Source organism: Lipotes vexillifer, unplaced genomic scaffold, assembly GCF_000442215.2.
Source record: "Lipotes vexillifer unplaced genomic scaffold, Lipotes_vexillifer_v1.1 scaffold1041, whole genome shotgun sequence".
NCBI classification, from domain to species: domain Eukaryota; kingdom Metazoa; phylum Chordata; class Mammalia; order Artiodactyla; family Lipotidae; genus Lipotes; species Lipotes vexillifer.
The window spans coordinates 3,599,888-3,612,771 of NW_006775616.1; the positions used below are offsets into that span (position 1 = coordinate 3,599,888).

At 42.2% G+C, this 12,884-nt stretch overlaps 1 protein-coding gene across 1 annotated transcript in view; it reads left to right on the forward strand.

The window, feature by feature from the left end:
* Window positions 1-9,718, forward strand: part of LOC103084286 (histone-lysine N-methyltransferase SETMAR) — a 33,566-nt gene extending 23,848 nt beyond the window's left edge. The window contains 1 exon segment of the mRNA XM_007450041.1: window positions 9,418-9,718. Within this exon segment, the coding sequence (XP_007450103.1) occupies window positions 9,418-9,718 (301 nt within the window).
* Window positions 9,719-12,884: the final 3,166 nt, after the last annotated feature.

The window sequence follows — 12,884 nt, forward strand, 5'->3', positions numbered from 1 at the left end:
AAAAAAAAAAAAAAAAAAAATCTAGGGACTGGACGGGAGAAAAACTTCAGAACAATTTTTTCCTGTGGAATAAAGATTTGCACACTCTTCTTTATCCTCTCCCCCTGGCTTTCCCAAATCCACAGTACCCCTAAACGAAAGGTTCTCCAACTCCAGAGATCATTTGTGCAAAAATCAAAACCAATCTGGCCACTAGAGGGGGAACATTACACATAAAACCACTTCCAGTTGCCAGGGATGGGGGTATCAATAAAAGGGCTGCCTCCAAAAGAGACTGTCCAAAGCTAACAGCCCAGAAGCAGTAATCAACGTGACTCATCCTTTGGCTTGCCTAATATATTCTGGAGCAAAAGATTTTTTTAATAAATATAAAATTGCAAATGTGAATGTGATTCCCACATTAATGATGTTTTTTCCCCTCTCCACCAAACTGAGTATTTACAAAGTTCTGGAACAGAGGAAAATGCTGAGTTGGAAGCTGCCCTGAAACCACATCTTAAGAAACAATGCCCAGTTTTCAGTCCCTCAGCAGAGTTAGGGGAAGCAACTAAGAGACTTTTGCCCAGTTTCACAAAGACCAGGGGATTCACTCTTATCAAGCAACTCCTCCCGTATGCTTTTTCAGAGCGCTATTTAACAAGCATGGTGCAGGACACTTCTTTCACTCTTCACACATGATCTCAGTCGTCTTATCAGCTGTAACTTTTTTCATGAATTTGAGCCTGGTATGAATGAGCTGACAATGCACCTTTTGATCTTCATTATTTCTAGCAGGTGAATGTTTCCCATATACCCAGCTTTCTCCCACCTCGCCCCTAAAAAAAAAAAAATCCGTCTCTTTACGGAAACATGATCGTTTTGTAAAAAGAAGCGGCACATTCTGGGAAAGAAAATGATGTGATGAAAACACGCCTTCTGAAAATGTGTGGTCCTGACCTTGGATGTCTCATTGCCATATTGAGAATGACACAGAAGGGATGTAAAGCAGGTCAAAATGCACACAGATCACCCTATACTGACGATTTTAACACTCCTGCCTTGATTCTACCTTTTCTGAAAGTCAATTTTAATTTTCAAAATCTGAAAAACAAATCGGTTAAGTAACTTGCCCGAAGTCACACATCTAGCAAGTGGTAGGGTAAGAATTTAAACCAAGACAGTCTGGCTCCAGGGTCCATGTTCTTAAGCACTAATCCATTCCATCTCCTTGCTCTTTGCCTTTTTTCTCCTTTAGGCTCCCTTTTGCCTCAGTCATCTCCCCTCTTCAATCCACCCCTCCCCACACCAAACTCAAAATAAAACTGTGGATCTAGTGATGGAGCAGAGAAGAGAAGTCACAAAAATGGTGTGAGTCCTGGTTCAGCCTCATTCAGCCGTGTCACCTGGACGCCTTGCAAACACCGAGTCCTAGTTTCCTAAGCGCACAGTGGGAATACTAACCAAAAATAACCGTTTCCTCCCGAGATCGCATGCAGATTAAATTAGATCATGTACATAAAGCATTCAGCGTAGTGTCTGGCTAAGGAGCACCTAAAACTGTGACTGGAAGATAAACCAGGCAAGAGGAAGGTTAAAACAGTCACAGTTTACAGCACAATGAAGATGAGTTCCACCAGGAGAAAGTCAGCTGTTTCATGAAAGTAACACTTTGACCCTCCTCACTCGCTTTATGATACAACCACCACCTGAGGGGGCAGACGGTTGACTATGCAGGGGTCCCACTACCACATCACCTCGAACAGAGGCTGCAGGAGTGGCGGAACTTACACTGTGTGCACCTGATATTCCAAAGCCCTCCGGGGGAGTCCTTGTATATCAGAGTGACTCCAATTACAGGACTGTTTAGGGCACTCCACTCATAGAATTGTCTCTCAGAGGACCCAACTCCATTATCACCATCTCTGAGAAAATGTGACAACCCATGGCGGGGCCATCTGCCCGTGCTGCTCCCCAGGGCTTCCTCTTTCTGACTCTTCCACGTCGTGACCACTTCAACTAAATCATTGGTGGGTCTTCTTCGAGCCACGGAAAGAAATTGTCCTCTGCATTTAATAGGTCTCCAGAAACAAGTAGGAAGGAAGCACCTCTTAGCAGATAATTTTACTTTCTCCTGTGGTCATTTAAACTCAATTCTTCTTGACTGTCTTCAGAAGAGCTGGAGAAGGGCTGGTCATTATTCCCAAGACAGACTTGGTCACCACGAGACCTTGCTTTTCTTCTAGATCAGCAGCCCTCAAGCATTTTGCTCTCAGGACCCCTTTACATGCCTACATCTTACTGAAGACCTCAAGGAGCTTTTGTAACGTGGGTTAGAGCTAACATTTAGCATATTAAAAATTAAGACTGGAAACATTTTAAAACATAAAAATATACAAGCTCATATTCTATGAACCATCAGGCTACCTATCATGTAGTCTCTGGAAAATCCCACCATACACTCATGAGATAATGAGAATAAAAAAGGCAAATCACATCTTAATATTATTATGAAGATAATTTTGACTCAACCCCCTGAATGCGGTCCACAGACCACACTTTGACAGCTGCTGTTCTCAAAACCCATTACACCAATCCCTATGAGCACTGCCAAACCCTCGACTATTCTCCTTTGGATGTTGTTTTGAGTTTTAAATGTGGTAATTTATGAAGTTAGAATCTAGATCCTGGACCAAAAATCTCAGAGAAGAATTAAGTAAGAAGAAATAATTTAAATGAGTTCCCAGAATTACCTAAACAACTATTCTCTAAAACTGGCATGCAAATTAACATTGAAAACACCACAGAAAACCTTAACAGGCAGACTAGCATATTATGAGACAACAGACTGCCTTCCCTTTTGTTTTCTATTTTTAACTATTGTTATGCCCATGAATGACATTTTCATTGGTATTAAACCTGCCAGAGGTTCTTTGTGAGGCAGATTGAGGAGGAAAAGCTTCAGAATTATACAATCTATGCTGCAATAGTCAGATGTAATTTTCTCCTTTAAAGAGGACTCTGATGGGGGGAAGTCCCTGGTGGTCCAGTGGTCAGGACTCTGTGCTCTCACTGCCGAGGGCCCGGGTTTGATCATTGGTTGGGGAGCTAAAATCCTACAAGCTGCACCGGCGCAGCCAAAATTTGGGGAACAGATGGACCATACAGTATCAGAACATTTTCAAATTCAAGTATTAACAGAGATTTGGGGGTCAATCATGCCAGCTTCTTTTTTTATATTTGAGATAGAGATCAAGTTATGCTTTTAAATTCAGCCTCTTTGTTTTCTGCCTCTTGGCCCACTTTGCTCCCTGTTCTAAGCTGAACCCCGTGACTGACCAGAACTGTCTGGTAGTACCTTCCTGCTCCTCTGATCTTAATAATCACACTCATGGTAGAAACAAGTACCTAGCAAGCACTTACCCAAGCAATTTGTGCTAAACACTTTATTTTTGTATTATTTCATATCTCCCCACAACCTCAAGAGGTAGGTACTATTATTATCCCCATTTAACCTGAGAGGACATTACCTGCCTAAAGGTCACAAGGTAAGTAGGTGGAGAGGCAGGGAAACAATCCCAGATAATCTCATTCTGGTGCTCTCTTCACACCATGATAAACTGCCTTTTAAACAAGATAACGGAAGAGATTAAAAAGGGCATCCTTCCATGTCATTTAAAAGAAAATAAATAAAATTTCATTTGGCAAGTGTCTGGAACAGAGAAAAATTGTGGGCTTCAGAATAGCAACCACAAAGGGCCCTTCTTAACAGGCACCAAACTAAATGCAGGTGAACCTTTTATCAGCACCACCTGACAAGGAAGGGCTTATCTCTGTTCCCCTGATTGACTGTCAGCTGGTTTCACTTTCCTGCTAAGTGTTGATTCAGAGTTTCTAACCTTACCCTGTTGAGGTGCCAAACTGACATGCTGGAAAAGGGTTGGTCTGATCCGTCTTCCATTTCCTCAGCAAAGAAAACAAGGAGTTTGTCAAACATGGCCCAGGCCCAGCAATGGGAGAGAATCCTAACCGGCCTTCAATTACCCTGCAATGGAAGTGTCTTTTTGCCTAACAATGATGACTAATTCCAAAGGCCCAGCCAGCCTTCTCATAATGATGACTGTGGAGTCAATTACCATTTGGGGGCAGATTAGAATCTGATCTAAAGCTGAAAAATTCCACCCCCTTGGTGCTAATCCCTTCAACTTTCCAATCCTAAATAGGGCAGATTTCAGAAAAGAGCGTATCTCATTTTACAGCCTGCCTGAATATTATCTGTAATGATTTTTCTTAATCATAAAATTAATTAAACTCCTGCTCTAATAGTCTAAACACAAGAGTCAAAGGAAGGAAGGAGTTCTGGCCTGCTGCCAGGGCTCCAACTGAGCCTCTTGGCGTTAATAATTTCCATGGTGTTTTAAGCATTTGAAACAACAAAGGCCAGCTTTCACTAACAGCATGGCTGATTCTGGCAAAAGCTATAAAAACAATGCCTACTGTGGGATAGTTAGTATTACAGACAATTAAATTTTAATAAATGAAACCAACAGTTAAGAAACTGACATTTCTGCTATTCTCTGATATTAGTCTGAAAACTTAATAATAAGTGCCAAAGTTAATGAAAATGAACTGTTGGTAACACTGCTGAGACTGCCTATGGCTATTAAATGATTTTAGGTGGGATGGGGTGGGGATGGAGAAAAGGTGTTCCCTACGGCATCTCTAGGCAAGATGATGGCCTTGGGCAAGCCACTGCCCTTTCTCAAACTCGGACATTTCTAACTGGTACATTACTTACTTCATCAGTCATTTTTCAGAAAGAAATACATGGGATTTCGTGCTCCATGAAACGAATCAACTTTTCATAATCTCGGCTGAAAAGTAGCACTCCACAGGCTGAATCTGGCTACAGAAGCAATTTATTAGGTCCTCACAGTGTTTTTTTTTTTTTAATCTGAATTGGTTGCCAACATTAAAAACTCAGAAGACTTCACATGAAAATGCAAAGAGCCAGGTACATACTCCCAGAAATTGGACAATCGAGAAAGTCTGGGCTCACATTTCTGCATGGCGGCCAAGGGAGGGCAGAGCAGTGACAGCGCCTTTAGAATGGGCATCAGTCAGCCTGCTTCTTGCCTGGCCCCCGTTCCCACAAGAGCCAGGCTCTGCACCTCCAGTGCTCCTCCTAAAAGCCAGCCTGCAGGTTAACTCCCTGGTGATAAATATTGCCAATGGTAAGGTCAGTTTCGATATCTATTGGAAGGAAGGGGGAAGAAATGCATACCAAATATTTTATAAAGGAAAAATAAATCCTCCACTAGTCCCTTATATCAAATTCCTGAAGTCTCAGAACAGTCTCAAAACATCATATTTCCACGTCTTTTTTTCCTCAAAATACTCCTTTCACTAGGTCAACTATGGATTTTACCACATAGAACAACTCTATGTGTAGCTTGAAAACATGATGTTTTGTTTTTTTTTTGTTTTTTTGCGGTACGCGGGCCTCTCACTGCTGTGGCCTCTCCTGTTGCGGAGCACAGGCTCCGAACGCGCAGGCTTAGCGGCCATGGCTCACGGGCCCAGTTGCTCCATGGCATGTGGGATCCTCCCGGACTGGGGCACGAATCCGCGTCCCCTGCATCAGCAGGCGGACTCTCAACCACTGTGCCACCAGGGAAGCCCCATGATCTGTTTTGAAAAGGTGATTAGCAAGAGGATTCTGAGATTCTCATGGATGAAAGGGCCTTTGCCTTATTTTATGTCAACAACAGAATTCTTAGTAAAGACGGTCCAAGGAAAACAGAATTTACCAACATATTAGTTTGGAGCCACTACCCCACCACGCCCCGGCCCAAACCAACACTTACTAAAATAAATAGCATCTTTGATTTCTGTTTTTCCTTTCATTTGGACAACAGAGATGCTCTGTCAAAAAAGAAAAAAAAAGTGGGGAGGGAGGAGTTAAAAAAAGAAAAAAAGGGCTTCCCTGGTGGCGCAGTGGTTGAGGGTCCGCCTGCCGATGCAGGGGACGCGGGTTCGTGCCCCGGTCTGGGAGGATCCCACATGCCGCGGAGGAGCTGGGCCCGTGAGCCATGGCCGCTGAGCCTGCGCGTCCGGAGCCTGTGCTCCGCAGCGGGAGAGGCCACAGCAGTGAGAGGCCCGCGTACCGCAAAAAACAACAACAACAACAAAAAAAAAGACAGAAAAAAAGAAAAAAATGTCTACATTGGTGGAGATCTGTATTTCATTTTAAGCTGTAGGTTGAACCATGCAAAGTCTGATGCCTCTAAGTAATCTGATGTTTTCTAAGAAGGAAAGGTCACTCTTGATCACCACAACCATCACTCCCCATCACTCCCCCCTTCTATTCATGTTTACAGGCTTAAAAAAAAGATGACCTGCTCCCTACTCAGAACCTCATGTACACACCTGAATATACATTAAGATTGCCCAAGATTCAGGACCAAAGCAGATTTGAGAAAAAACCTTAAATTTCCTCCACTCTTCAATAGGACAAAAAATGAATTAGAAGCACACACCCAATATATGAGTTCCTGAAAAAACAAACAAAACAAACAAACAAACAAAACACAGATTTTCCTATACTGGTACTGGCACATCAGCCAAATAGTCTGTTCTGTTAAGACGAATATTTCTTTAATGCAGAAATAGCTCGTAAGTGATTTGTAAACAGAGATTGGAAGATGGTCAAATGTGAAAGTCACGTTGGGGTGTATGTTATTTGAAATGTGTTTTGAAACCATCACGGGTAAACTTTCTTGAAAGTTAATAGAAAACTTTAGCGATATATGAAGACCTCCAAAAAACTTTGTTTAACCCTATGGAAATACAAGTAGTGGTTTATTTAGTGGCTTCAAAATTGCTAAAGTTTGCCCTATGTTAAATAAACTCTCTGAAAATCTGCGGGTTCAAATAAAGATACTACAAAAACATTGCCCACCTAACCTTAAAAAGACTGACGCAGAAGTCTAAACCCCAATCAGATCTTTACTTTTGATGGAAGTGGTCTCCATTAAAAGCAAATGCCATTAAAATCTTACATCTTAGGGGTTTCCCTGGTGGTGCAGTGGTTGAGAGTCCGCCTGCCGATGCAGGGGACACGGGTTCGTGCCCCGATCCGGGAAGATCCCACATGCCACGGAGCGGCTGGGCCCGTGAGCCATGGCCGCTGAGCCTGCACGTCCGGAGCCTGTGCTCCGCAACGGGAGAGGCCACAACAGTGAGAGGCCCGCGTACCGCAAAAAATAAATAAATAAATAAATAAATAAAACTTACATCTTAGAGAAGAAAGACGGAGGAGCCCCCGGGCTTAAGGCAGCAAAGGACTGACTGGCTGTGATGCTGCCACTGCAGCTTTAACTGAGCTACTGATTTTAGTAGGATAGGTATTATTTTTGTTAGCGCTCTAGCAGCAAAATTACTTAACATGTGAGTGGTTTGCCCCTACCTCTATTTTTCCTTATGCTCCCTATTTTTTACACACAATTTTGCAGAAGGTGAGGTTTTTCAGAAATGCGTATACGGCATTAAAGCTGCAGTTCGTATACTACGATCCTATCGGTCTGTTCGTAAGTCAACACACAATTTTATAAAGCGCAGTGGCCACAGCTGTCTGTAGTCTGGCACGCTCTGTAGTCAGTAACCTAGAAATGTGGTTCTTAAATGAAGGGCTTGTTAGGATTTCACTTTAAATGCTTTCTAACATTATGCTGCTGCTAAAAATGCAATTCTAAAGACTAAGCCAAAACACACCCCAAAATATTTATGCTGTATAACATTAATTACCAAGAAAAGAATCCAAAATACACACACTAAAAGTATAACCATGTGAAAAATGTAAGTAAGTGGGAGGTAACAAGTAAAAACAAAAACTGTGCTTGAGTAGTGGTGACTTTAAGAATAAAATACCTTATTTCCTCCATTAGCCTTTTCAGTGAAGCAAATGCTTTTTTTTGTTTGTTTTGCCCAAATTAATCATCAACTGATGAAAGCGTGTAAAGAAACATTTTATATCCACAAAGTGACAGACTAACAAATGTGGCCAAACACCCCAGCAACACAACTGTTTCTCAGGATAAATGTTTTAATATTAGGAGGCTAGGTGCAAAAGTAGCAATCAAGAGTTGGCTGAACACTTAAGAATATTATGTGACTTAGGTTTTGAACAACCAACAGAAAGACAAGCCTCTCCTTTCAAATGACATGCTAGAAACAAATGTGGGGTCTTCAAGGACTGGGGAATCAGGCTGGGATCCTGATGATAGGGACCTCTGGTTGGAAGCGATCACTCTAAGTCAAGGTGCTTTCCTGGCATGTGGCAGCTGTTGGGTTTCACAGGATGGAGGCACCACCCTTGACCTTGTCTCATCTACTGAGGCATGAAGAAGCACGGTCGAAATTAGGTTCCTGGCAGAACAGCCTTGCTTTCTGGAATAAAAATTCCCACAAACTGCTCAAATATCCAAGTTATCAAATAGCTAAACAACAAGAAAGTTTTCTAGAAAACAAAACACATACATATCACAAAGTCATTTCTTTAAAAGAAAACATAATAGAGGGAAAGAGAAAAGGAAACAATGAGAGTGAAGCCTGATTTAGCAGATACCACTTTATTCGACACAGTGCATGATCTGAAGCATCTGACACTCCACAGCCAACAAGATTTCCTACTTCCCTATTACAAAATACTGGATACCCTGAATACAGTTAATTCAAGGTTCTTGTTTTTTTTCTCCTACATTTAGAATTAAACAGGTTTCTCCATGTAGCAAACATTTCACATTCACCAAAGGCTTTGGGGAGAGGGGGAAATAGGGCTTGTAACTGCCCCCCGAACCAAAGGCACTTAATGTTAAAATATAAAGCACAGTAAAGTCACCTCACAGACATCCCTGCATGTTCAGATTGCTGAACTTGAGCGCACCATCACTGGCCCAAGTGGGATTCATTATAACAATGTAAAAGACACTGATTTCCTTGAAAAAAGAAAGTGCAGTATGAATATAAAGACCCATCACCACCACCCCCCATTCTTTTCTGAAAATAATATATAAGAGAACAATTATTTTACATGATTAGTATTACCCAAGGTTCACACATGGGAAAAGACAGCTAAAAAATAACCTGTCATAAACTCTCACTATGAAATCACAATAGAATCTGATATATTCAGACAATCTGCAAGTTGGGAGACAGCCTCAGAGATCATGTTGTGCATCCCCTCACTGAACAGATGAGGTCACTGAGGCCCAGGAAGGTCAAGTGTGGGACCCTGGGGTCTAACCCCAGGGGCAGAGCCTGGGTAGAACGCAGACCTCCTGAGGCCTAGCTCAGGGTGCCCTCCACCGCCTTCCTCTTTAAAAGACTCTCAAAGGTAAAACGTGAAATACATCACACAATAAAGCACACTTGCTGATGCAGGTCAGCTATTTGGTCTCGCCACACGGTTCCTTTGGCCATTGGGCAGGTATGTAACCCACCTGGGGGTGGGAATTCTTCACACGAGGTTGTTCAGCCTTCTGAGGGAAGCCGCGTGCAGGTTAGACACGACTTCTTCTCCGATTCAGGAAGGCTCTTCGTGGCTCTTAGCCTGTGGTGGGCAGGTGGTCGGCTGCACAGCGGAATCCCAGATTCGAAGCGGAGCTGTCAGGTGTGTTCTGGCTTCGAGCAGCACAGCGATACCTGTAGCAGTAGGACTTTGCGGAGAGAACCAGACACATGAGTGCTCTTGGACTCTGGGCTGAAGGCTCTCAACTGTCAGACTGACGTTGTACCCAAGTACCAACTGTAGAGAGTTATGCCTATCTGCAGACAGTGCCTGCCCTACAGGCACCCGCCTCCTGCACATTCAGCAGCTATGTTTCCGAAAAGGGTAGCACACTGAGAGCTCACCACATTATCCAGTGTTATGTTATAAACGTGACTAGATATAGTACAAAGATGTTGGTGTCAGCATTACTTAGAACAGTTAAAAAAAATGTAACAACCAATGGTTACATGAGTTATGGCGCATCCATAATTTAGACTAGTAAGCAGCCATTAAAAGACATGTTTTCATGTAACATTTAATGACATAGGAATTTCCCAGGATACAATCTTAAATGAAAAAGTAAGAATACAAAACTGTATATGTGCTATGATCTCAATCTAGATAATCACGTACGCCAAAGAAAAGCAGACTGGAAGATTCAAAATGCACCATAATCCGAACAGTAGTTAGCCTCAGGCAGTGGAGTTTCAAATTTCCGATGATAACTATGTACTACTTTTATAATTTAAAAAGTTATTTGCACATTTAGAATAGCATTTGACAAGAAACCAAGTAATAAAGCTAAACGGCAACTGAGAAAATATTAATTAAGAGCAACATTAAGGTATTATGTACTATCCAACAGGTTGGCAAAAATTGAACAGCAAGCCCAGGAACATCAAGAGTAGGAAAGGCTGTGGAAAACATTTTCTCTTAATACATTGCTTTTGGAGTTTAAATCGTAGTAATTCATAAAGCTATGTATCCTTGTGTGGGGGACTTGTTTGGTATTGTTTTATTTTATAAGAGCAGAGTATGGTATATACATATGCACAAACACACAGACATCAAGCTCTCCAGGCATGGTGTTAGGCGCCTGCATCACTTATTTGATTTGATCATAATAGCCAGAGGAATTAAATGAGTTACCCTAGATGACACAGTTGTTAAAAGAAGTAGAATTCGAACCCAGGTCTAACTGTGGTGTGCTTGCCTGCCTAGCAAGAGTTGGTACTCGTAGATGGAAAGGCGTCACAACTCATGATTCTGTCCCACCCCTGTTACAGCCCCCTGCATGTACACACGTACTTCCACAAATAAGAAAGCCTAACACATACCCCTGGTCACCTACTAGATATTCAGGGAATAACCACAGATGACTTGATTCAAACACTTCAAAAGCTTCCACATTCCAAAAATAACCATGCATGGAACTCTTATGTCCTAAGATCTTTGATCAAAAACAACAGAGAATGAAAATAAACTAGTTACCCTGTGTACCAAGAGCATCAACTCTGAGTGGGCCCTGGGAAACTCAAGTCCCCGCCGCTGGTTAAAGAAACTGCACAAAGAATCATGTAGAGTAACTTTGGAACTCATGAAGGAGAGAGAATTTGTGGAGGGGCAAAATAGGTCAGTATGAAAGAGGTTTTTTGTTTTTTCCTTAATTCTTATTATTCTCCTTTCTCTCACGAAAGTTGAATGTTTCTAATCTTCATAAAAATTATCTCTAGAGCTGACAAAGGAATTCTCTGGAGCACTTCCACCATAAAAAAAAAAAAAAAAAAAAAAAAAAAAAATGGGTGGTGCTCTGTCTTTTATAGATAGCAAAACAGTAGCAACCAATTTTCTCATTTTCCCTGTAGCCAGTGAAGAATGTAACACTATTACCAATATTCAGGCAGGCAGAGGGAAAATGAATAAAAAAATATGCCTGAAATAATGAAAGAAGTGATGGCATCTGCTACTACCTGTGACTGGGATGCAATGGAAGCTCTAAAATGACTAGAGGTGACCATGCAGAAAGACACGGCAGAAGCTTTGTTCCATGTAGGGCCTACTCACTGGGTTGCTGTGAAGCAAGGTGCTTTGGTATTTTTAGAATCAAGCTCCTGTGGTTAATGCAGGGCCCCATGCTCTCAGTGTGTGCAGTGAATTCCACATTGGAGCAAGAATCGAGTTTGGGGCAGGGGGGCAGGCTGTCAGACAGGGACATTCTTGTTCCATAACTGGACCACACATGACAAAAAACAATCAAGCATTTCCTGATCGCCTCCTGTGCGCACTGTCCCGCTGGAGATCACAGGCTGGTTGAGGAAACAATGATTACACATCAAAAAGCTACAAAACAAGCTAGGATTAAAAGATTCTGAGGCTACTATTAATTCAGGGGAGGAAATGGTCACTAAATGTCTAATTTTTTAGGAAAGACTTTTGAAGGCAGAACTTGGCCAGAGCGAGATTTACGTGATTATGGCAGTGGTCTTCCGACTTGAGTATACAGAAGAATAGCCTGGAGAGCTCATGTAAATACCTATTCCTAGGCCACAAACCCAGAGATCCTGATTCAGTAAGTCTGGTGTGGGGTCCAAGAATCTGCATTTCTAACCAGCTTACAGGCGCTGCTAATGCTATGGGCCCATGGACCACAAACTGAGTAGCACTGATTTACAGGACTTAGAAACAAGGAAAGAAGGTATGTTAAGTGGAGAAAACAATGACATCAGAGGCATGAAAATGGAAAAATTCAGGCAAGTGAAGAGGATAGCAAGGCCACAGCCTGAGAGTGTCAGAGCATGGTTTATTCATTGAATATTTAAGAGTTTACAACATGCTAGATGCTATTCTGGGCACGAGGGACGCAATGCGGAACAAAACAATGTACCCGTTATCGGGAAGCTTACATTCAACAAGGAGTTAAGTAGTCAGACAATAAATAAACGGATAAATTCAAGAGGGCTTCTCGCAGTGGTCAGCTTGGAAGAAAGTCACATAGGGTGAGAGGACTAGACGTGACTAGGTGCTACTTAGATAAGGTGACCTGGGAAGGCTCCTCTGATGAGGCGCTGCGAGAGCTGAGCTGCCCAAAGATTCAGAGAATGAGAATTCCAGGCAAAAGCAATGAGTGGTACAGAGAGGATAAATGATAAAAAGCAGGAAACGTGGGTGGATAAATAGGATGGAGTCACATTAAAGGTGGTCTACTTGGCAGAAAGAGGTTGGGCTTGACACAGGTGGAAATTGTGACAAACATTTTGCTAAGTTACTCACCTGAAAAGGCAAAATCCAAGACTCATTAGCTATTTAACCTTAGGCAAAGCCTTTCTGAATCTGCTCCCTCTTCCGATAAAATGGGGCT